We start from the raw sequence: 23,492 nt of genomic DNA, 5'->3' as shown, positions 1-23,492 counted from the left end.
TCACGAGCCCCCATCGCTGGACCCTGGGACAGGTGAGCGTCTGATTATTAAAAGTCAGCAGATACACTTTTTTTGTAGCTGCTGACTTTTAAATGGGTGGAACTCTGCTTTAATCCCTTTGATCTGCAGATGAAGGAAAATAATGATACAAAAGTAACAATATGTTACTTTGTACCTTTTGTATGTTCTTCTGAGCAGTGTTATTTGTAAATACTGCTTTTTTGACAGCTACATCTGGCGCCACCTTCTCTGACTATACAATAATGGCAGCTTTGATTAATCAATTAAGCTGACATTTGCTGTATACTGGGGGGGGGGGGGGCATGAAGCAGGACAGAGAGACTGGACATGCCACACACACCCTGTGTACAATGATTCCCAAAACCTGCAAATAGTTAAACTGTGTAAGGGATTCCTTACTGTTAAGAGTGGTAAGGATGTGGTATTCCACAGTTGGTGGCGTCAGCGAGGAATGTACAGTATGTTGGGACAGGACAGGGTCATCCAGCGCCCTGGGGAAGGATGCAGAATTGCGCCCCTCCCCCACTATTAACCGCTTCCGCCCTGGAAGATTTTACCCCCTTCCTGACCAGAGCACTTTTTGCGATTCGGCACTGCGTCACTTTAACTGACAATTGCGCGGTCGTGCGACGTTGTACCCAAACAAAATTAACGTCCTTTTTTTCTCGCAAATAGAGCTTTCTTTTGGTGGTATTTGATCACCTCTGCGGTTTTTACTTTTTGCGTTATAAAAAAAAAAAAGAGCGAAAAAGCAATATTTTTTACTTTTTGCTATAATAAAAATCCCCCAAAAATATATAAAAAAACAAATTTCTTTCTCAGTTTAGGCCGATGTGTATTCTTCTACATATTTTTGGTAAAAAAAAAATCGCTATAAGTGTATATTGATTGGTTTGCACAAAAGTTATAGCGTCTACAAAATAGGGGATAGTTTTATGGCATATTTGTTATTCTTTTTTTTTTTTATTAGTAATGGCGGCGATCAGCGATTTTTAGCATGACTGTGACATTATGGAGGACACATCGGACAATTTTGACACTATTTTGGGACCATTGTCATTTATACAGCGATCGGTTGCTATAAAAATGCACTGATTACTGTGTAAATGACACTGGCAGGGAAGAGGTTAAACACTAGGGGGCGATCAAGGGGTTAAGTGTGTCCTAGGGAGTGATTCTTACTGTGGGGGGGATGGGCTTCCACTCACATGACAGCGATCATCGCTCCCGATGACAGGGAGCAGTGATCTCTGTCATGTTGCTAGGCAAAACAGGGAAATGCCTTGTTTACATAGGCACTTCCCCGTTCTGCGGCTCCGTGACACGATCGCCGGGAAACCGGCGGACATCGAGTCCGCGGGTCCCACGAACACGGTCACGCTGTACACGGCAGGCGTGCTTGCGCCCGCCAATTAAAGGGGACGTACAGGTACGCCCATTTCCCCACCGCTGCCATTGTGCTGACGTATGTTGGCGTGCGGCAGTCGGCAAGTGGTTAATACATGTCATAGAATGGGACTACCACCCTGCATCCATTTTTTGCCTCTTTTGCTTCACTGCGCCCAGGGCAACTTCCCCTCCTGCCCCACCCCTTGTCCCGGCCCTGACAGGGATATAGATAATGGAAGTGGCATAAACACCCATACTAAGCGCTGGTTCATATTAGAAGCGGCACGACTTGCAGGTCGCCTCACCGAGGCGACCTGCACAAGACTGCCGCGGCGACTTGCAAGACGACTTCTGTATAGAAGTCTATGCAATTCGCCCCCAAAGTAGTACAGGAACCTTTCTTCTAAGTCGGAGCGACTTGCGTCGCTCCGATTAGAACGGTTCCATTGTACAGAACGGGAGGCGACTTGTCAGGCGGCTAGGTCGCCTGACAAGTCGCCCCCGTGTGAACCGGCTCTTAGGCTTAACTGGATGGACTTGTTTCTTTATTCAACCTTACCAACCAAATGTAGCTATATAACTATGTAACTATATAACTATGTAACTATATAACTATGTAACTATATAACTATGTAACTATTCACCAATGAACCTACTAGGTGGGAAAGAGCCATAATAAAATGATCCTCGATCTGTCTGTGTCCACTGGAATTCCTCTTCTGCCCAGCAATGTAGTACCAGTGATAACAGTTGGGCCAACCAGAACACCGGGAACATCATTCTGCAGCTTGGTGATGGTAAATTCACTGTATCTACGAATAATAAAGTATCACCCATTACACATTAATCAACATGCAATGTGTAGCTCTTACCCCCAGCATAAACCCCACATGTTAACTGAGAATAGTATGATCGCCAGGCTGTGTTTTGCTATCCCTGGGGGTCACCAAACAACGGCCCACAGGCCACATATGGCTAGCTATGAGATTTTATCCAACTGTTCATGATAATGTACCTGCTGGCTGGCAGTGGATGAGAGGTCTGGGTATTATACTATAGAGACAAGCGTATCTACTACTAGCCAATCATGGCCCTTCCCTCCAATCCCCTCCACCTGTGCCATGGTTGATTGCTAGGGCCGGTGGCATCCCAGCAACCAATGATGTGTTTGCCCCACTCCCAGCATTTGGAGGAGTGGGCTTCCTCCATCCAGACCTGCTTCACCTCCTTGCAGGGGGACTCTGCTGGGCACACATGGGTAAAAGGGGGGACTCTGCTGGGCACACATGGCTGAAAGGGGGGACTCTGCTGGGCACACATGGGTGAAAGGGGGGACTCTGCTGGGCACACATGGGTGAAAGGGGGGACTCTGCTGGGCACACATGGGTGAAAGGGGGGACTCTGCTGGGCACACATGGGTGAAAGGGGGGACTCTGCTGGGCACACATGGGTGAAAGGGGGGACTCTCCTGGGCACACATGGGTGAAAGGGTGGACTCTGCTGGGCACACATGGGTGAAAGGGGGAACTCTGCTGGGCACACATGGGCAGTGCCTGCTAAGGCAGTACAGCCAGCCCTCCTGTACTGGGCCCGGTCCCCATCAGTTAAAAAGAGGGGCCCGGGCATCTGCTGAGCAAGAGGGCCGGCTGTACTGTCCTACTGCAGACCCCGATCATCTTCTGCCTCCCCCTGCAGCATTGCCAGCTTCTATTCCTCTTTCTCCCTCCAGCTGCACTGCAGGGAAATGAGTTCTAGTATATGCGCCCCTTCCATCTGCTGTTTGGGCACCCAGTGTGCCCCTTTCCCCTGCAGCGCTGCTGGCCTCAATCCTCTCATATCGGCAGATGCTGCGGTCCCACAGGGGGATGTTTCAAGATGGAGAGTGGGGGAAGGGGCCTGTAAATATGTAATTTACTGGCCCCTTCCTTTCCTGAATGAACACAGTGAGTGATCAGTACCAATCACTCCTGTGTCCATTGATCACTGAAGCATAGTAAAGCTGAATGAGCAGGAAGCCTCAGAGCGCTTTCTATTTATTCATCTGTGAAGTTGAAGCTACAGAGAAAGAGACTGATAAACTCACTTTACGTCCTCAGTTACTTTCAGTGGCGGAGGGGGCTGTCAGGTAGGCTGTATGGGGCCCCATGATTTCCAACAGTAGCCCTGCACATGGGTAAAAGGGGGCACTCTGCTGGGCATACATCGACGTAAGAGGGGAGTCTAATGAGCACTCCTGAATGTAAAGGGGAACTTTGAAGAGCACTCCTGGATGTAAAGGAGAGGACTCTGATGGACACTCCTCAAAGTAAGGAGGGGATTCTGATGGTCACTCCTCCTGGATTTAAGAATGGATTTCATGAGCGGGCTGAAAATAGGTAAATATACACATCTTTCCTACACAGGTTAGTCAGCATAGGTGTTAGGAGGGGGGAGGGAGCATTTTCAAGACTAGTAAGACTTGGCCTGGAATTCTACTTTGCGGGAGCTACCACCAGAAATCTGTCATTGGGGCCGCTTTGAATTCCCATGAATATACAGTATGTACCTGTGCTCATGTAATGGCAGAAGTGAAACACAGTTGCAATTTATTGATGTCAAAGATAAGAAAAACAAGAAGATCCAGTAGCTGCAGACATAATAAAAGAAAGCTACATCAGTGATGGTTACACACCATGAGACCTTCAGAAGCTCTCTCTGTAGGTCACATCACTGCCTACCCCAGCGAAGTCCATCAGATTCCAGAGACTGACTTGAAACTCTCCACCCGTGGCTCCCGTGGCTCCCGCAGCTCACAGCCTGAAATACAAAGACGTCAGAAGATCTTTAATGTAATCGTAAATCCCTTAAACAATTAGCGGCCTCATATGCGTGCGCACAGGATGTGCCGGTTGTGCCTGGGCACACCCTAATCACCTTGTGCAGTACTGATTCCCCATGCTTCCTGGCACCCCCTGTTTCCCCTCTGCAGTTCTGCCAGCTTCCCTCCTCTCCCTCTGGCTGCTGCGGGGGGTTGTTTCAGGATTGACAACGGGGGAAGGGGCCGGTAAATATTTCATTTAACGGCCCCATTCTTTTCTGAATTGTTCTGTATATTTTCTAGATAGGCAACTCCTATCCTCATATTGATTAGTGGTTCCAAATGAATAACTATTGCAGTAGGGAACAGACACAAAAGATACACTCAGCATCTCTCCAAAATAACTGTCCTGTTTTATTTGACGTAATCGAAGTTTGTTATACACATGATTACGTAGGTATCACATTACTATTACAATTGTACTTGTATGGTAAAGAAGGGCGTAACATAGGCAGGCTAATTCTAATCAGGACTCGAAAGAATGCAAACATGAAAACATTAGTAGTGCCGTGTGCACAGTGAGTGTGGTGTGCAATACATACAAAATAGAATACAATATACAGGGCGTACAAATTCCCCTTACAGAATGAACACAGTGAGTGATATATACAGTACCGATTACTGTGTTCATTATTAACTGAAGCATAGTAAAGTATGTTGCTCAGCAGAAAGCACTTCCCATTAGTTCACTATCCAGTGCAGCCGAGGCTGCAGAAAAAGAGACTGGGGAATCTCTGTCCTCAATCCCGTTTTCTGTGTCAAAAGTGAGACATCAGGGATCTGTTTAAACCTTTGATATTTCACCAAAGCTCCCTCCCCCAATGGGGCTCCTAAAAAAATTGTAAACAAATAATGAAAAATAATATTGTAATAAATAATATAAAAATAAAAAAACTACTGACACTGTCCTCTGCCCTACTGACACCAATCTCTGCTCTACTGACACTGTCCACTGCTCTGCTCATATACACGCATGTGCGTTTGTGTTCTGGGGTGCACACCCTAATGCAATAGGCTGTGCACACCAATGAGCGGTCTTTTCATATACATAGTTACATAGTAGGTGAGGTTGAAAAAAGGCACAAGTCCATCAAGTCCAACCTATGTGTGTGATTATATGTCAGTATTACTTTATATATTCCTGTATGTTGTGGTAGTTCAGGTGCTTATCTAATAGTTTTTTGAAACCATCGATGCTCCTCACTGAGACCACCGCCTGTGGAAGGGGATTCCACATCCTTGCCGCTCTTACACTAAAGAAACCTCTACGTAATTTTAATGAGTGGCCACGTGTCTTGTTAAACTCCCTTTTGCTGAAAAGTTTTATCCCTATTGTGGGGTCACCAGTACGGTATTTATAAATTGAAATCATATCCCCTCTCAAGCGTCTCTTTTCCAGAGAGAATAAGTTCAGAGCTCACAACCTTTCCTCATAACTAAGATCCTCCAGACCCTTTATTAGCTTTGCTGCCCTTCTTTGTACTCGCTCCATTTCCAGTACATCCTTCCTGAGGACTGGTGCCCAGAACTGGACAGCATACTCTAGGTGCGGCTGGACCAGAGTCTTGTAGAGCAAGAGAATTATCGTTTTATCTCTGGAGTTGATCCCCTTTTTAATGCCAATATTCTGTTTGCTTTGTTAGCAGCAGCTTGGCATTGCTGAGCCTATCATTTACTAGGACCCCCAGGTCCTTTTCCATCCTAGATTCCCCCAGAGGTTCTCCCCCCTGTGTATAGATTGCATTCATATTTTTGCCCCCCAAATGCATTATTTTACATTTTTCTACATTGAACCTCATTTGCCATGTAGTTGCCCACCCCATTAATTTGTTCAGATCTTTTTTCAAGGTTTCCACATCCTGCGGAGAAGTTATTGCCCTGCTTAGCTTAGTATTGTCTGCAAATACAGAGGTTGAACTGTTTTCCCATCCTCCAGGTTGTTTATAAACAAAATAAATAGGATTGGTCCCAGCACAGAACCCTGGGGAACCCCACTACCCACCCCTGACTCCCCATTTATCACCACCCTCTGAACTCGCCCTTGTAGCCAGTTTTCAATCCATGTACTCACCCTATGGTCCATGCCAATGGACCTTATCTTGTACAGTAAACGTTTATGGGGAACTGTGTCAAATGCTTTTGCAAAATCCAGATACACCACGTCTACGGGCCTTCCTTTATCTAGATGGTAACTCACTTCCTCATAGAAGGTTAATAGATTGGTTTGCAAGAACGATTCTTCATGAATCCATGCTGATTACTGCTAATGATACCGTTCTTATTACTAAAATCTTGTATATAGTCCCTTATCATCCCCTCCAAGAGTTTACATAATATTGATGTTAGTCTAACTGGTCTGTAATTCCCAGGGATGTATTTTGAGCCCTTTTAAAATATTGGTGCTACATTGGCTTTTCTCCAATCAGCTGGTACCATTCCAGTCAGTAGACTGTCAGTAAAAATTAGGAACAATGGTCTGGCAATTACTTGACTAAGTTCCCTCAGGTGCAAGCCATCTGGTCCCGGTGATTTATTAATGTTAAGTTTCCCAAGTCTAATTCTAATTCTGTCTTCTGTTAGCCATAAGGGTGCTTCCTGTGATGTGTCATGAGGATAAACACTGCAGTTTTGGTTACTGAAGCCCCCCGATTCTCTTGTGAAGACTGAGGAGAAGAATAAATTCAATACCTTCTCCAGCTCCCCATCCTTTGTAACCAGATGTCCTTCTTCATTCTTTATGGGGCCAACATGGTCTGTCCTCCGTTTTTTACTGTTTACATACTTAAAGAATTTCTTTTTTTGTTCTCCAACACTATGTGTCTCTCATGTTCTATCTTAGCCGCCTTAATTTCACCCTTACACATCTTATTGCATTCTTTATAAAGTCTGAATGCTGATGATGATCCCTCAACCTTGTATTTTTTGAAGCCCTTCTCCTTTGCTTTTATATGCCTTTTTTACATTGAAGTTAAGTCATCCAGGACTTTTGTTCGCTCTTTTAAATGTATTACCCAATAGGATGCATTGGCTAATGCCCTTATTTAATATGCTATTAAAGCAAACCCATCTCTCCTCCGTGTTCTTTGTTCCTAAGATTTTATCCCAATTTATGCCTTCTAGCAAGGTTTGTAGTTTAGGGAAGTTGGCTCTTTTGAAATTCAGTGTCTTTGTATTCCCCTTATGTTTCCTATTTGTTTGATTTATATTGAAGCCAATTGACCTGTGATCGCTGTTTCCTAGATTGCCCCTTATTTCCACGTCCGTGATCAGGTCTGTAATGTTGGTAATCAGTAGATCTAGTAACGCTTTATTTCTAGTTGGTGCGTCTACCATCTGACCCATGAAATTGTCCTGCGAGACATTTAGGAACTGGCGAGCCTTAAACGAATGCGTGGTTCCCTCCACCCAGTCTATGTCTGGATAATAAAAATCCCCGATTATGATAACACTTCCCACCCTTGCTGCTAATCCAAATTGTGATAGGAGGTCCACCTCCGCCTCCTCCCTCAGGTTAGGGGGCCTATATAATACTCCCAGTATTATTTTCCCTTTAGCTTCATCCCTTTGAAACTCTATCCATAAGGATTCCACCTCCTCACTAGCTCCCCTATTGATGTCATCTTTCACATTCACTTGTACATTATTCTTGATTCATAGGCATACCCCTCCCCCCTATCCCTGCGATAAAGGGTATACCCTTGAATGGTTGCCAGCCAATCATGAGAGCTGTTGAACCAGGTCTCTAAAATTCCCACAAAATCCAAATTCTCCTCGTACAACAGTATCTCTAGTTCACCCATCTTGTCCGCCAGGCTCCTGGCATTGGTGAACATGCCACGTAGTTTAGACCGGTAGCATACTATCCTCTTATTGGGTGTTCCAAGATTGCAACTAGGACTTGTTACTATACTTACCTTGAGTTTATGTGCTTTAGTCAACCTACCACTAATGCCCCCAATACTACCCTTTGTAATATGTTCCGCGCTGACTATCTCTACCTCTGGACCCTCCCCCATGTTGCCTAGTTTAAAAATCCCTCTAACTTTTTGGCATCTTTACTCCCAGCTGATCGGCACCCTCCTCATTTAGGTGCAGTCTGTCCCTTCTATAGTACTGGTGACCGACTGAGAAGTCGGCCAAGTCCTCCAGGAACCCAAACCCCTCCTTACTACACCAGCTCCTCAGCCACTTGTTTCCTTCCCTAATCTCCCTCTGCCTTCCTGGTGTGGCTTCATGTATCGGTAGTATTACAGAGAATACTACCTTGGAGGTCCTTTTCCTCAATTTATCTCCCAAGTGCCTAAAATAGTTCTTTAGGACACTCCATCTGCCTCTGACTTTGGCATTTGTGCCAAAGTGCACCATAACAGCTGGGTCTTGCCCAGCCCCTCCCAGTAATCTGTCCACCAGATCCGTTATGTGCCAAACCTGAGCGCCCGGTAGACAACATACAGTTCGGCGCTTCAGGTCTTGGTCACTTGCCCTCTCTGTCCTTCTAAGAATTGAGTCCCCTACCACCAGAATCTGTCTTTCCTTTCCCTTCGCCCCTCCCACCCCCCCCCACTCTCACTGGAGGAGTTCTTCCCTCGGCAGCTAGGAGAGTCCCTCAGCTCCAGAAGTGCTGGTCCCTGACTGGTTTCACCAATGTCACTCAACGAACATACTTATTGGGATGTTCCAGCCCTGGATCAGCCTCCCTGGCACTTCCTCCTCTATCCTTCCTGACTGTCACCCATCTACTCTTTTCTGGTGCCTGCACCTCTTTGTCTACACCCGCTTCTGTGCTGGCCCCTGCCGGCACATGCCCTGTACGTTCCTGGCTCTCCTTTAGTATGGAGGGTCTTCTCAGCGCTGACAGTTACTTCCCCAGATTCAGAACCTGGGCTTCCAGGGAAACAATGTGATTATGTTTTGCACAGCAATATTCGCCCTCGATCGGATGATCAAGGAACGCATACATGCCGCAAGATGTACAAAGAGTTGCCTCTCCACACCCACCGGGCATCGTACCTACTAATTTAATGAGAATTGGGGATTATACCCGGTCCAAATTACCTAACAACTAGCTTCCAGACACTAATACTCAACAAGACAATACACAGGTACACAACAAGACAATACACAGGTACGATACAATACAACACACAGGTACTCAACAAGACAATACACAGGTACTCAACAATACAACACACAGGTACTCAACAAGACAATACACAGATACTCAACAAGACAATACACAGGTACGATACAATACAACACACAGGTACTCAACAAGACAATACACAGGTACTCAACAATACAACACACAGGTACTCAACAAGACAATACACAGGTACTTGCAGACCACATGCACTCTCAGACCCGCAGACCCACATGCACCCGCAGACCCACGTGAACTCACAGACCATGTGCACCCGTGGACCCAAGTGCACTCATACTACACAGGTACTCCCAATACTCAGGTACCCACAATACTCAGGTATTCCCAACACTCAGGTACACACAATACTCAGGTACACACAATACTTCGGTACTCCCAATACTCAGGTACACACAACACTCAGCTACTCACAATACTCATAATACTCAGGTACACACAACACTCAGATACTCCCAATACTCACAATACTCAGGTACACACAATACTCAGATACTCACAATACTCAGATACTCACAATACTCCGGTACTCACGATACTCAGGTACACACAATACTCCGGTACTCCCAATACTCAGGTACACACAATACTTCGGTACTCCCAATACTCAGGTACACACAATACTCAGGTACACACAATACTCAGGTACTCCCAATACTCAGGTACATAAGAGGGGGATTAGCGATATCACACTGAAGGACTTGCCTCACTCTTCATCCCTCTGACATCACTAAGTATCAATCCTCAGCTCTCCGCTGATGTCATCATCCAGGTTTAGAATCAAGTTCCTGGGATACCTGGCAAAGTTCTGGTCTAAATGGAATTTCCAGATAGAAGCATACAATCCGGCTCCTTCAAATTTTCTCCTCACTATGATCAAAAATCGAACGTATGTTCCGAAAACTAACATTTTCCAATCAAGACTCTACTAGTGTATGGCCAGCTTAAAGGAGTTGTAAAGGTTTTTTTTTTTTAAATAATAAACATGCTATACTTGCCTCTTCTGTACAAGGGTTTTGCACAGAGTGGCCCCGATCCTCCTTTTCTGGGGTCCCCCAGCAGCGCTCCTGGCTCCTCCCCACAACGAGTGCCCCCTTAGAGACCCGCATTCAAAAGGAGACACTCGTGCGGGCGCGCTCCCGAGTCCCCGCCCCCGGCTCCCGTGTCACTGAATTTGATTGTGCACAAGCCTTCTCAGAAACCTAAACCTTGTGGACGGCCTTCCCAGAAGAGTTGAAGCTGTTATAGCTGCAAAGGGCGGAGCCAACTCAATACTGAACCCTCCGGACTAAGACTGGGATGCCATTAAAGTTCACGTGCCTGTAAAGGCAGGCGTCCCAATACTTTTGGTAATATAGGTTATATTGATTGAATTAATGGTGAGGAAAAAATACAGATTTTTTAGGGCACCATATACACAAATCATAGATCCATTAAAATTGTCAATTTGTTTCAAAAATGTATAAAAAATGATCTTTCAAAGGAAATGTTTTGCTCATATAAAAACATTTGGAGAGAATAATGTTCAAATTATATAACAAACAGAATTGACGTCCTTTTTTTCCCACAAATAGAGCTTTATTTTGGTGGTATTTGATCACCTCTGCGGTTTTAATTTTTTGCGCTATAAACAAAAAAAGAGCGACAATTTTGAAAAAAAAAGCAATATTTTTTACCTTTTGCTATAATAAATATCCCCCCAAAAATATAAAAAAACAAATTTCTTCCTCAGTTTAGGCCGATACGTATTCTTCTACATATTTTTGGTAAAGAAAATAGCAATAAGCGTTTATTGATGGGTTTGCACAAAAGTTATCGCGTCTACAAAACAGGGGATAGTTTTTTGGCATTATTATTATAAATTTTCTTTTTATTAGTAATGTCGGCGATCTGCGATTTTTTTTTCTATCGTGTCTGCGACATTGCGGCAGACAGATCGGACACTTTTGACACTATTTCGGGACCATTGACTTTTATACAGCGATCAGTTCTGTAAAAATGCACTGATTATTGTGTAAATGTCACTGGTAAGAAAGGAGTTAAACACTAGGGGGCGATCAAGGGGTTAACTGTGTTCCCTCAGCGTGTTCTAACTGTAGGGGGGGGGGGGGGGGTGGGCTCACTAGAACATCACAGAGATCACATGGAGCAGTAGATCCCTGTCATGTTGCTAGGCAGAACAGGGAAATGCCTTGTTTACATAGGCATCTCCCTGTTCTGCCTCTCCGTGCCACAATCGTAGGCAACCGGCGGATATCGAGTCCGCGGGGCACGCGAGCACGCCGATGATGGAGTGACGTATGGGTATGTCATTTTGCGCACCCGTGCCACTTTGCCGACGTATATTGGCGTGAGCCGGTCGGCAAGTGGTTAATGGAGATGAGATCACATACATTTAATAAACTTGGAGGCTGTTTGTTCTCCATACATCCACACAGGCCTCCTGACCCATCTAGTCCTTCTCCCGTCCCGACAAGTATAGGAGCATCCTAGGAAGGGGGGGGGGCACCCAAGGACCACCTGAGGATGGATAATGAGTGTTACTTAGAAATTGATTGGCAGGCTTAATTTTACCAAATATGTGTCCTATATGCACCAAGGAGCTCTGAAATGGCCCTCCCTCTGTAGGAACACCATTATATGGGTCTAACACTAAATACCCATACACAGTACTGTGCAAAGGTTTTAGACAGTTGAGAAAAAATGCTATAAATTAGGAATGCTTTCAGAAATAGAAGTGTTAATAGTTTATTTCTACCAATTAACAAAATAGAAAGTAAATGAACAGAAGAGAAATCAAAATCAAATCTATATTTGGTGTGACCCCCCCACCTTTGCCTTCAAAACAGCATCAGTTCTTCTAGGTAGACTTGCACACGGGTTTTGAAGGAACTCAGCAGGTAGGTTGTTGCAAACATCTTGGAGATCTAAGCACAGATCTTCTGTGGATGTCGGCTGCTTCCAATCCTTCTGTCTCTTCATGTCATGCCAGATAGACTCCATGATGGGTGAGATCAGGGCTCTGTGGAGGTCAAACCATCACTTCCCGGACTCTTTGTTCTTCTTTACATTGAAGATGGTTCTTAATGACATTGGATGTATGTTTTGGGTGGTTGTCCTGCTGCAGAAAAAATTTGGGGCCAATCACACGCCATGCAGACACTCATTATTTTGCCGCTCTCCAGCCCTCCCCCCAACAAACTGCCTCCTGCTACAGCCAAATATTTCACATTTTGACTCATCATTCCGGAGCTCCTGCTACCATTTTTCTGCACCCCAGTTCCTATGATTTCATGCATAGTTGAGTCGCTTCAACTTGTTTCCATGTCGGAGATGTGGCTTTTTGGGTGCAATTCTTCCATAAAGACCACTTCTGGCCAGACGTCTTCGGACAGTAGATGGGTGTACCTGGGTCCCACTGGTTTCCGTCAGTTCTGTGCTGATGGCTAGACATGTGCACTGCCAACAAATTCGTTAATTTTTGTTTTCGTTTCATTCGTCCTTTTTTTTTTTTCGTTAATTCATTATGATCGCAATCAGTAAATTCGTACATTAGTACATTCGTAAATTCGTACATTAGTACATTTGTACATTCGCACATTCATAAATTTGTAAATCTGTACATTCGCACATTCATAAATTTTTAAATCTGTAAATTCATACATTCGAACATTCGTAAATTAGGAAATTCGTATATTCGTAAATTCGTACATTCGTAATTTAGAAAATTCAGAAATTTGGAAATTCGAAATTCGAAAATCCGAAAACCCGAAAATTAGAAAATCTGAAATAGTAACTAACTATTAAATTATAGGTATTGTAATTTTCTTTTGAAAGTTGGCTGTTAGTGAACGTAAGGAATACGAATTTATCCGAAGTTACGAATTATCCGAAGTTACGAATTATCCGAAATAACGAATGCCGCATCTAAACAGATGGAACGGAACAAATTAATAATAAATAATAATAATAAAAAGTTTTTATTATTGTTTTTTATTATTATTAATTCATTACGTTTACATGGGATACAGCATTCGATATTTCAGATTGTTCGTAACTTCGGATAAATTTGTATTTATTACGTTCACTAACAGCCAACTTTGAAAGGAAATTACAATATCTATAATTTAATAGTTAGTAATAGTTAAATTATTGTATGTATGAATGAGCGAATGTGCGAATGTACGAATTTACGAATGTACGAATTTACAAACTTTCGAATGTTCGATTTTACGAATATTCGCAAAAATTTGTTAAACGGGTTTTCGTTAATTCGGATATTTCCGAATGAACAAATTTGTCGAAATTCGTTAAAAAAAGAATTCGGAACGAAACGAATTTCACATGTCTACTGATGGCACTGTTGGACATACTCCAATGTGGAAGGGAAGTAAGCATGATGTGTCTTTCATCTGCTGCATTAAGTTTCTTTGGCTGACCACTGCGTCTACGTTCCTCAACATTGCCCATTTCTTTGTGCTTCTTCAAAGGAGCTTGAACAGCACATCTTGGAACCTCAGTCTACTTTAAAATCTTTGCCTGGGAGAGACTTTGCTGATGCAGTATAACTACCTTGTGTCTAGTTGCTGTGCTCAGTCTTGCCATGGTGTATGATGACATGAAACTGTCTTCCACAACCTCACATTGGTAGCAGAGTTTGGCTGTTCCTTACCCAGTTGCCTCCTACACAGCTGTATTGTTTCAGTTAATGACTGCGTTTCAACCTACATTTAGGTTGAAATTTATGATTATTAGCACCTGCTTAGTATAATTGATTAATCATACACTTGACTCCAATCCCACAGAATCCCTGACTTTGTGCAAGTGTAGGAACTGATGCTGGTTTGAAGCCAAAGGAAGGTCACACCAAATATTGATTTGATTCAGATTTTTCTTCTGTTCGCTCAACTTTGCATTTTGTAAATTGATAAAAACAAACAATTTAAAATATACATTTTTTGAAAGCATTCTTACTTCATGACATTTGCCTAAAACTTTTGCACAGTGCAGTGCTGTACATCCGGGTGCTTTGCATGCCTTCATGTCCAGTCTGTTCTCTAGGAGGAAATAATTTAGGAATTGCATAGCACTGGATCTAAAAAGAAGTGTTGCAAATCTTTCGCCCAGAATAAAATAAATGGTTTTGGATGCACCAGACATAAGTATTAAAATATTGTCCATGGATGACTCCACTATCCTACCTCACGACTGACACGAGGGTTGGTTGTATTTATCTCTTGTAAATCCAAGGTCCAGCTTACCTTCCCTGGTCAAGAATGTCCTTCCTACGTTCTTCTTCACAAACTCAGCTCCAGCTAATTGTCCCGAAAGGTGAATATCAGCCAGAATGTTGGAAACTCAGAGAAGAGTCTGGTCCTGATGTTCTCTAGCTGCAGCAAAACCCCAAACAAAACAGAACGATCGAGGCCGGAGAAATTAGCTGAGGCCCACAGAACGTACAGAAAAGGCTGCTGGGAGTGAGTGCCTGGTCGGTGGACGCAAAGCACTATGGGCTGCTGAACTTCTATTAGGAGGCATTGTCCTAGAGTAAGACTGTGTGACCCAGCAAATGTTTTATGGTCATCTCTCATTCCACAACTACGTTCGACGTTCCTGATTAGCCTGCTACTCAACATTGATAGATGAGAAACGACTGACAGATAAATAGACAGAACCATCCAAACATTTATAAACAATTAAATCACTGTACTGTATATCCATTGGCTTACCAGACATTTACTGGCACTTTTTCCGTTTAAATCAGTATTTTTTGCTAGAAAGTTACTTAGAACCCCCAAACAAAATGACTTAGAACCCCCCAAACATATATTTTTTTTAGCAGAGACCCTAGAATAAAATGGCGATCGTTGCAATTTTTTTATGTCATTCGGTATTTGCGCAGCCGTTTTTCAACCGCAATTTTTTTGGGGAAAAATACACTTTCATGAATTTTAATGCAAAAAAAAAAACAAAAAAAACACAACGCACAGTGCCTTGAAAAAGTATTTATACCTCTTGAAATTTTTGACACTTTTTTTTGTTTACAAATGTTTTTATTAACGTATTTAAGCAAGTACAAAAATCTAAATGTACAGAGAGAATAAAATGTACATTCAAGAACCAATGTGTGATTGTACAGGTATACAGCTCTCATTGTACTTTCCTGTCGCATCATGGCAGCATACACCTATGGGTTGTGGCTCCGCCCCCGCAACCTGATAGGACCGCGTAGCTATTAAAGTCTGAGAGAGCCCCTGCCCCAGCATTCTCCTTTTTTTCCTCACCTGTCAAGGACCGAAAACATGCATCCCTTACCTAAAACATTCGCCCCAGCCAGGTTCTAGCCTCTCCTGGGTGGAAGTCCTATCCTGTACAGCCTCTAAATGAGCTCAATGGAAGGAACCCCACTCTGATGGTCTCAGGGGTATGTTACAATACATTACAAACCTTAAACAGGTTTATGGATCGCAGCGGTCTCCAGCTCCTTTCTGTGCACCTGTGGATAACTTCCCCTCCTGTCTGTCTCCATAGCTCCAGCTTGTCAGGACATCCCACTTTCCAGCTTCCAAAATGGCGTCGGAGGCCTCAGAGCGCATCTGAGCATGCTCGAGCGTGACGTCATCACCCCAGGACGGCGGCAAGTTTAAAAATGCTGTAATGTCAGCATTTTCTTGTCTCTTCTCTCCTGAGCCTGTAAGGGGGAATTTTGACCGGATTTCTTTTGCTACTCTACCCAGCTGTTCTACCCTGTCTCTCTCTTGCTATCTCCACGCCCAGGTAAGATCTATGATGGCTTTTTTCTTTGCTTGTTTACTATCTGCTATCCCATGCATGCTAAGCCACCTATATAATTAAAGGTTGATTCATCACCTTTCATGGAGACCGTTGCCCAGGTAGACCATCGCCAGCCTACTAGGTAAGAGGGGATGATGGGTAAGTATGAAGAGAAGGAAAAAGAGAGCCCTCACTAATGCTGTTTAAATTGAACAGCCCCACCAGGTCTTCCAGATCGTCACATTCAAGACGAGGGGAGCCTTCAAGAAGGAGCCGCTCAAGCCACAGGCAGAGTCGCTCAGAGCGCGGCAGAAGTCGCTCAAGTCGCAGAAGCCGCTCAAGTCGCAGGAGGAGCAGATCAAGTCGCAGGAGAAGCCGATCAAGATCAAGGCATAGTCGCTCCCACCACAAAAAATCCCCTGCGCGCAGGAAATCTCCTGTCACCCAGCCTTCCCGTCCACCCGGGAACTCCTGCTGGATTTGCGGTGCTGCAGCACTTCCAGACAAACTGGCCTGTCGCACATGCTTCATTGAGGCAACTAAGGACAGAGAAACAGAGGCAAGAGAACCGATTGATCCATCACCACAAGTCGCAGAGCCAGAAGCCAGCAGACCTATACAAAGTACCTCATCCACTGCCCCATCATCATCAAAGACGTCAGACCCTCTCTCTGACACTGATGATCTAGAGGCATCCACCGGCTTCGACTTCTCATTGATCGACCCATTCGTGAAGTCAGTAAAAGAGGCGATCGACTGGGTGGAAGAAAAAGAAACTCCTCAAAAAGTGAGGAAATACTTTCCAAATCTTAAAAAAGACCCAGAGAACTTCCCGTTCATTGAGGAACTTGAGGATCTAATTAAGGATGAGTGGCAAAAGCCAGAGAAAAAAACTGGCCTCAGCAACAGATTATCAAAACTCTATCCACTTAAAGAGCCTAACGTCAACCCACTAATATCTCCTCCAGTGGTCGACTCCTCCCTAATGCGCCTCGCCAGGCACGTAACACTTCCAATAGAGGATGCAGTCACATTCAAAGACGTCCTGGATAGAAAGATCGATCTGGATCTTAAGAGAACCTACCTCTCGGCAGGTGGCGCTTGCAGGCCAGCAATAGCATTGGCTGCCGTCAGTAAGGCTATCTCAAGCTGGTCCACGATGGCCGAGAAGCTGGTATCGGAAGGAATAGTGCAGGAGAAAGTTATCTCAGCACTCCAAGAACTTAGTCTTGCAGGCGACTTTGTCGCAGAAGCCTCTGTGGATATAATTAAAACCACTTCAAGAGCAATGTTAAGCTCAGTAATGGCCAGAAGGGCGCTCTGGTTAAAACCCTGGTCGGCAGATCCCTCCTCAAAATCCAATTGGTGCAAAATACCCTTTGATGGCGTAAACCTTTTTGGAGAAAAACTGGACGTGGCTATTTCTAAAGTCACGGGGGGAAAATCGGGACTCATCCCTTCAGATAGGAGGCCCAGGCAGCAGAGACCACCGGTTTCTAGAAGAAATCTGCCAGATAAATACAGAGAGGCAAGATCCTACAGGCCCGGAAAAGAGTATAGGAGGAACTGGAAGAATCCCCAGTCATCATTCCTCAAGCTCCAAAAGTCTAAGACCCCTGCGTCAGGGGAACAAAAGTCTTTTTGAAGGTGCGTCCGCCCAACCAGCTTTAGTGGGGGCCAGACTCATGAGTTTCAAGCAGGTCTGGGCGGATACAATAAAGGACCCATGGACGATAGACACTGTCCAGTTCGGCCACAAATGGAAATTCAAGACACGGGCTCCAAGAGACCAATTCTCTGTAACCAGATTACCTGCATCTCGGGAAAAAAGGATGCTACTGACAAAGTACGTCCAAGACCTGTTACAAAAGGAAGCCATAGTGGAAGTTCCAATATCCCAAAGGTCAACGGGATTCTACTCCCCGTTGTTTCTGGTGAAGAAGAAATCGGGGGATCTACGCCCTGTCTTAGATCTAAAGAATCTCAATCGCTCAATCTTAGTCGAGACATTCAAAATGGAGAGCCTCCAGTCAATTCTTCGGGCCATGAATATCGGGGATTGGATGCTTTCCGTCGATTTACAAGACGCCTATCTGCACGTCCCCATTCACATCTCATTCCAAAAATTTCTCCGCTTTGCGGTAGGTCTACATCATTTTCAATTCCGAAGCCTCCCGTTCGGGATCTCCACCGCTCCAAGGACATTCACAAAAATCCCACTGCCAGTAATAGCCTTACTAAGAGAACAAGGATTGAGGGTCCATCATTACCTGGACGACATCCTTTTGCTAGCAGACAATCAGGATTCCCTTCTACTGCATCGATCCATTCTGATTACCACCCTACAAAACTTCGGCTGGATCATAAACTGGGGGAAAAGCAATCTGCAGCCCACTCAGAGAATGATATTCCTGGGGGCGGAACTAGACACCCGTCTCAATACGGTGGAACTTCCGCAGGAAAAAATTCCCAGCCTCATTCAGAAGGCAAGAAAGTTATTAGCCTCTACCACACTACCAGCCCGGGAGTACCTCAGCATACTGGGGTCATTCTCAGCAACCATCCCAATGGTACAATGGGCCCAATGGAACACCAGACCTCTGCAAGCATCATTGTTAAAACAATGGAACGGGGTATCATTGTCTCAGCCGATCGCAGTCCAGAAAGAAATAAAACAATCACTCTGGTGGTGGACCAGATTGAACAATCTGAAGAGATGCAGGCATATAGTCCCTCTTCCTCAGGAAATAATCACTTCAGACGCCAGCCTGAAGGGCTGGGGGGCACACTACCGCCATCACGCAGTCCAGGGCCTTTGGACATTCAGAACACAGAACGTGGTTTCAAATATATTGGAGATGAAAGCAGCTTTCCAAGCTCTGTTAGCCTTCAGCCCCCTCCTCAGGGGGAAAGAGGTCCTGCTAAAATTGGACAACAGAGTGGCAGTTGCCTATATCAACAGGCAGGGGGGCACCAGGAGTCGCTCCATGATGCGGGAAGTCCGTCCAGTCTTCGAGTGGGCACAGCTGAACCTGTCGGGATTAACGGCAGCGTATGTCCCAGGAGTCCAAAATCAACTAGCCGACTCTCTAAGTCGGACCTTTGTATCAAACAACGAGTGGGCCTTAAGTCACCAAGCCTTTACCCTCATAACCCAGACCTGGGGGATACCGGATATAGACCTGGCGGCAACACCGGTCAACATGAAATGCCAGAGATATCTAGCCAGAATTCCTTTCCCATCGGCAGAAGGCACGGATTGCCTACAACACGACTGGAACTTCCGTTTGGGGTACATATTTCCGCCAACACCACTCATTCCGAGATTCTTACTCAGACTAAAGAGGTCGAAAGCCACAGTGCTAGCAGTCCTCCCATTTTGGCCGAGACGACCATGGTTTACGACGCTCCTCCAATTGAGCACAGCAGAACCACTGACACTCCCAATGACAGCGGATATACTGTCGCAGGGGCAATTCCTTCACCCATTTCCGGAGAGGCTTCATCTAACAGCATGGAGATTGAAAGGACTAGGTTCTTAGTCCAAGGTTGCTCCCAGAAAGTGATAGACACTCTCCTCCAGGCCAGAAAATCCACGACCAATAAAACCTATAAAAGGGTCTGGGAGAGTTTTCTCTTAGTCGCACAACAGCAATCCTGGAACCCGGCATCTCCATCAGTTCCTCAGATCCTCGAGTTTCTCCAGTTAGGTCTAGATAAAGGTCTTAGGTCTAGTACCCTGAAGGTACATGTATCAGCCCTATCCGCTATGACAGGAGTGAAATGGGCTCAAGAACCTCTCATCATCCAATTTCAGAAGGCTTGCCTAAAGCTGAGACCACCTAGGAAACCTTCCTTCCCGACATGGGATCTTTCAGTAGTGTTGGAAGCCTTATCCCATGAGCCATTTTTTCCGTTAGAGAATGTTTCCCTGTGGGACCTAACTCTCAAAGTCACTTTCCTAATAGCAATTACATCAGCTAAAAGGGTATCGGAAATTCAGGCCTTACAGGCTAAGGAACCATACTTGATGTTCTATCCAGACAAAGTAGTCTTAAAACCATCGGATCGCTTCATCCCGAAAGTGTCATCATCTTTCCACTTTAACCAAGAACTATGTCTCCCCACCCTATCCACAGAACAGGGTGATCCACATCCGCTTGACATAAAGTCGAATATCCAGGCCTACCTCCTGGCAACCAGCAATTTAAGGAAGACAGAGGACCTACTGGTCATTCCTCATGGGTTTAGAAGAGGACAAGCAGCAACCTCTCGCACCATTGCAGCATGGTTGGTGAAGATCATTAAGAGAGCTTACGCATCTAACAATGCACGAGTACCTGAGGGCTTAAGGGCACACTCCACAAGGGCAATGGCGACCTCCTGGGCGGCCTACTGCAGGGTATCAGCCGAAACCATCTGCAAAGCAGCCACTTGGTCTTCGAAAACCACTTTTATCTCTCATTATAAAGTGGACTCCGCTAGATTGTCCACGGTAGAATTTGGGAGAGCAATTATTCAGGCTAACTCCTCAATACCTTCTAAATAAAAAACTTATCTTTTGCTCATACCCACCCAGTTTGCGAGTTATTCCCCATAGGTGTATGCTGCCATGATGCGACAGGAAAAAGGAAAATTGTATACTCACCTTTCCGTAATTTTCCTTTCCTGTCGCATCTCATGGCAGCATACAAATGCCCACCCATCTGAGGTGAGGTATATATACACGGAGAATGCTGGGGCAGGGGCTCTCTCAGACTTTAATAGCTACGCGGTCCTGTCAGGTTGCGGGGGCGGAGCCACAACCCATAGGTGTATGCTGCCATGAGATGCGACAGGAAAGGAAAATTACGGAAAGGTGAGTATACAATTTTCCGTTGTTTTGTAGATGCGATAACCTTTGCACAAAACAATCAATTTACGCTTATTGCGATTTTTTTTTTTCTTCAAAAATATGTAGAAGAATACATATCGGCCTAAACTGTGGAAGAAATTTGTTTTTTTATATATTTTTTTGGGATATTTATTATAGCAAAAAGTAAAAAATATTGCTTTTTTTTTTTTCTTAAAATTTTTGTTTTTAGCGCAAAAAATAAAAACCGCAGAGGTTATCAAATACCACCAAAAGAAAGCTCTATTTCTGGGGAAAAAGGGACGTCAATTTTGTTTGGGTGCAAGGTTGCACGACCGTGCAATTGTCAGTTAAAGCGAGGCAGTGCCGAATCGCAAAAAAGGGCTCTGGTCAGGAAGGGGGGAAATCCTTCCGGGGCTGAAGTGGTTAATGAATTTTAATGCAAAAAAAAAAAAAACACAACGTACAGTGCCTTGAAAAAGTATTTATACTTCTTGAAATTTTCGACATTTTTTTTTTTTCGTTTAAAAACGTTTTTATTAACGTATTCAAGCAAGTACAAAAATATAAATGCACAGAGAGAATAAAGTGTACATTCAAGAACCAATGTGTGATTTTACAGGTATACAGCTCTCATTGTAACATTAAGTAGGTAAAATAATAAGATAACGTAAATAAAAAAAGAAAATGTTCTGAATAAAGTAACAGAGTTGCTTCTGCAAGATAAGAAGAATGACTACATGGAAAACATGCTCTAGACCAGTGGTTCTCAACCTTCCTAGTGCCGTGACCCCTTGATAAAATTTCCCAAGTTGTGGGGACCCCTAACAGTAAAATTATTTTTGCTGGTCGCGTTTGCTGGCACAGTGGCGGCGTTTGCTGGCACAGTGGCAACAATTGATGGGCACAGTGGCTGCACAGTGGGACGTTTGCTGGCACAGTGCCTGCGTTTGGCACAGTGGTAACAATTAAAGGGCACAGTGGCTGCATTTGATGGCACAGGTGGCAACGTTTGCTGGCACCATGGTGACAATTTATGGGCACAGTGGCTGCGTTTGGCACAGTGGCAACAATTAAAGGGGTCAGTGGCTGCATTTGATGGCACAGTAGCTGCGTTTGATGGCACAGTGGCAACGTTTGCTGGCACAGTGGCAACATTTGCTGGCACAGTGGCGACAATTGATGGGCACAGTGGCTGCCCTTGGCACAGTGGCAACAATTAAAGGGCACAGTGGCTGCATTTGATGGCACAGTGGCGGCATTTGCTGGCACAGTGGCGACAATTGTTGGGCACAGTGGCTGTGTTTGATGGCACAGTGGCGACAATTGATGGGCACAGTGGCGACGTTTGCTGGCACAGTGGCGACAATTAATGGGCACAGTGGCTGCGTTTGGCACAGTGGCAACAATTAAAGGGCACAGTTCCTGTGTTTGATGGCACAGTGGAAGCGTTTGCTGGCACAGTGGCGACAATTGATGGGCACAGTGGCTGCATTTGATGGCACAGTGGCGGCGTTTGCTGGCACAGTGGCGACAATTGATGGGCACAATGGCTGCATTTGATGGCACAGTGGCAGGGCGTTTGCTGGCACAGTGGCGACAATTGATGGGCACAGTGGCTGCATTTGATGGCACAGTTGCAGCGTTTTAATGGGGGGTTTTTTCTGATTGTTTCAGTTTGTTTGCGCCCCCACCACTGATTTATATATAAACGTTGCGGTTGATTCCTCAAAAGTGGTTATTCCGTGCCAGTGCTAGATACACAAAGTGTATAGCTTCCAAACATGTATCTAGCACTGGCACGGAATAACTACTTTTGAGGAACCAACTGGGACGTATATATATATATATATACGACGTATATATATAAGAACACCTGTGACTTCTGGTAAGTCAGACACACAGGAAAAGCTGACAAGACAACATTTTTTTTATTATGGAGATATATATATATATATATATATATATATATATATATATATATATATATATATATATATATATCTCCATAATAAAAAAAATGTTGTCTTGTCAGCTTTTCCTGTGTGTCTGACTTACCAGAAGTCACAGGTGTTCTTCTTCTTCAGCAAGTTTCGTTGCCTCCCTCTTGGTACACTCGTCCGCAGCAAGCGGATTTCGGTGGGTGTACAAAGATGTCCGCTTGCCGACTTCTAAGTCTAAACCTTACTGCGGACGAGAGTACCAAGATGGCGGCGACGGAACGTCACTTCCGTGTAGTCCCTCCTCTCCAGGAAGTGACATCTCGCTGGCCAAGACGGACGGACTCAGGCAGTAACTTCGGGTCTGTCTCGGCCAGCATTCGCGACCCCCTGGAGAATGGGCAATCGACCCCCCAGGGGGTCGCGACCCCCAGGTTGAGAACCGCTGCTCTAGACAGAAATTTTCCAAACTAATTGAATCGACAGTATTGAACGTGTCTA

At 44.7% G+C, this 23,492-nt stretch overlaps 1 protein-coding gene across 6 annotated transcripts in view; it reads right to left on the bottom strand.

Annotated features, from left to right (window-relative positions):
- LCTL (lactase like) overlaps positions 1 to 23,492 on the bottom strand; it is a 127,063-nt gene that overhangs the window by 78,941 nt on the left and 24,630 nt on the right. The window contains exons 1-3 of one of the 6 annotated variants that reach the window (XM_073618296.1): positions 15,873 to 16,184; positions 4,082 to 4,206; positions 2,067 to 2,222 (exon numbers count right to left, since the gene is read on the bottom strand). In XM_073618296.1, the coding sequence (XP_073474397.1) occupies positions 2,067 to 2,190 (124 nt within the window). In that variant the 5' untranslated portion in view covers positions 2,191 to 2,222; positions 4,082 to 4,206; positions 15,873 to 16,184. Of the gene's footprint in view, positions 1 to 2,066; positions 2,223 to 4,081; positions 4,207 to 14,686; positions 14,819 to 15,872; positions 16,185 to 23,492 lie in introns of those variants that run through there. The other 5 variants (XM_073618300.1, XM_073618295.1, XM_073618298.1 and 2 more) reach the window with 5 other exon arrangements.

This window comes from Aquarana catesbeiana, linkage group LG03, assembly GCF_042186555.1.
Source record: "Aquarana catesbeiana isolate 2022-GZ linkage group LG03, ASM4218655v1, whole genome shotgun sequence".
Taxonomy (NCBI): Eukaryota; Metazoa; Chordata; class Amphibia; order Anura; family Ranidae; genus Aquarana; species Aquarana catesbeiana.
The sequence above is the reverse complement of the archived record's forward strand: the minus strand, read 5'-3'. Positions and strand labels throughout refer to the sequence as shown.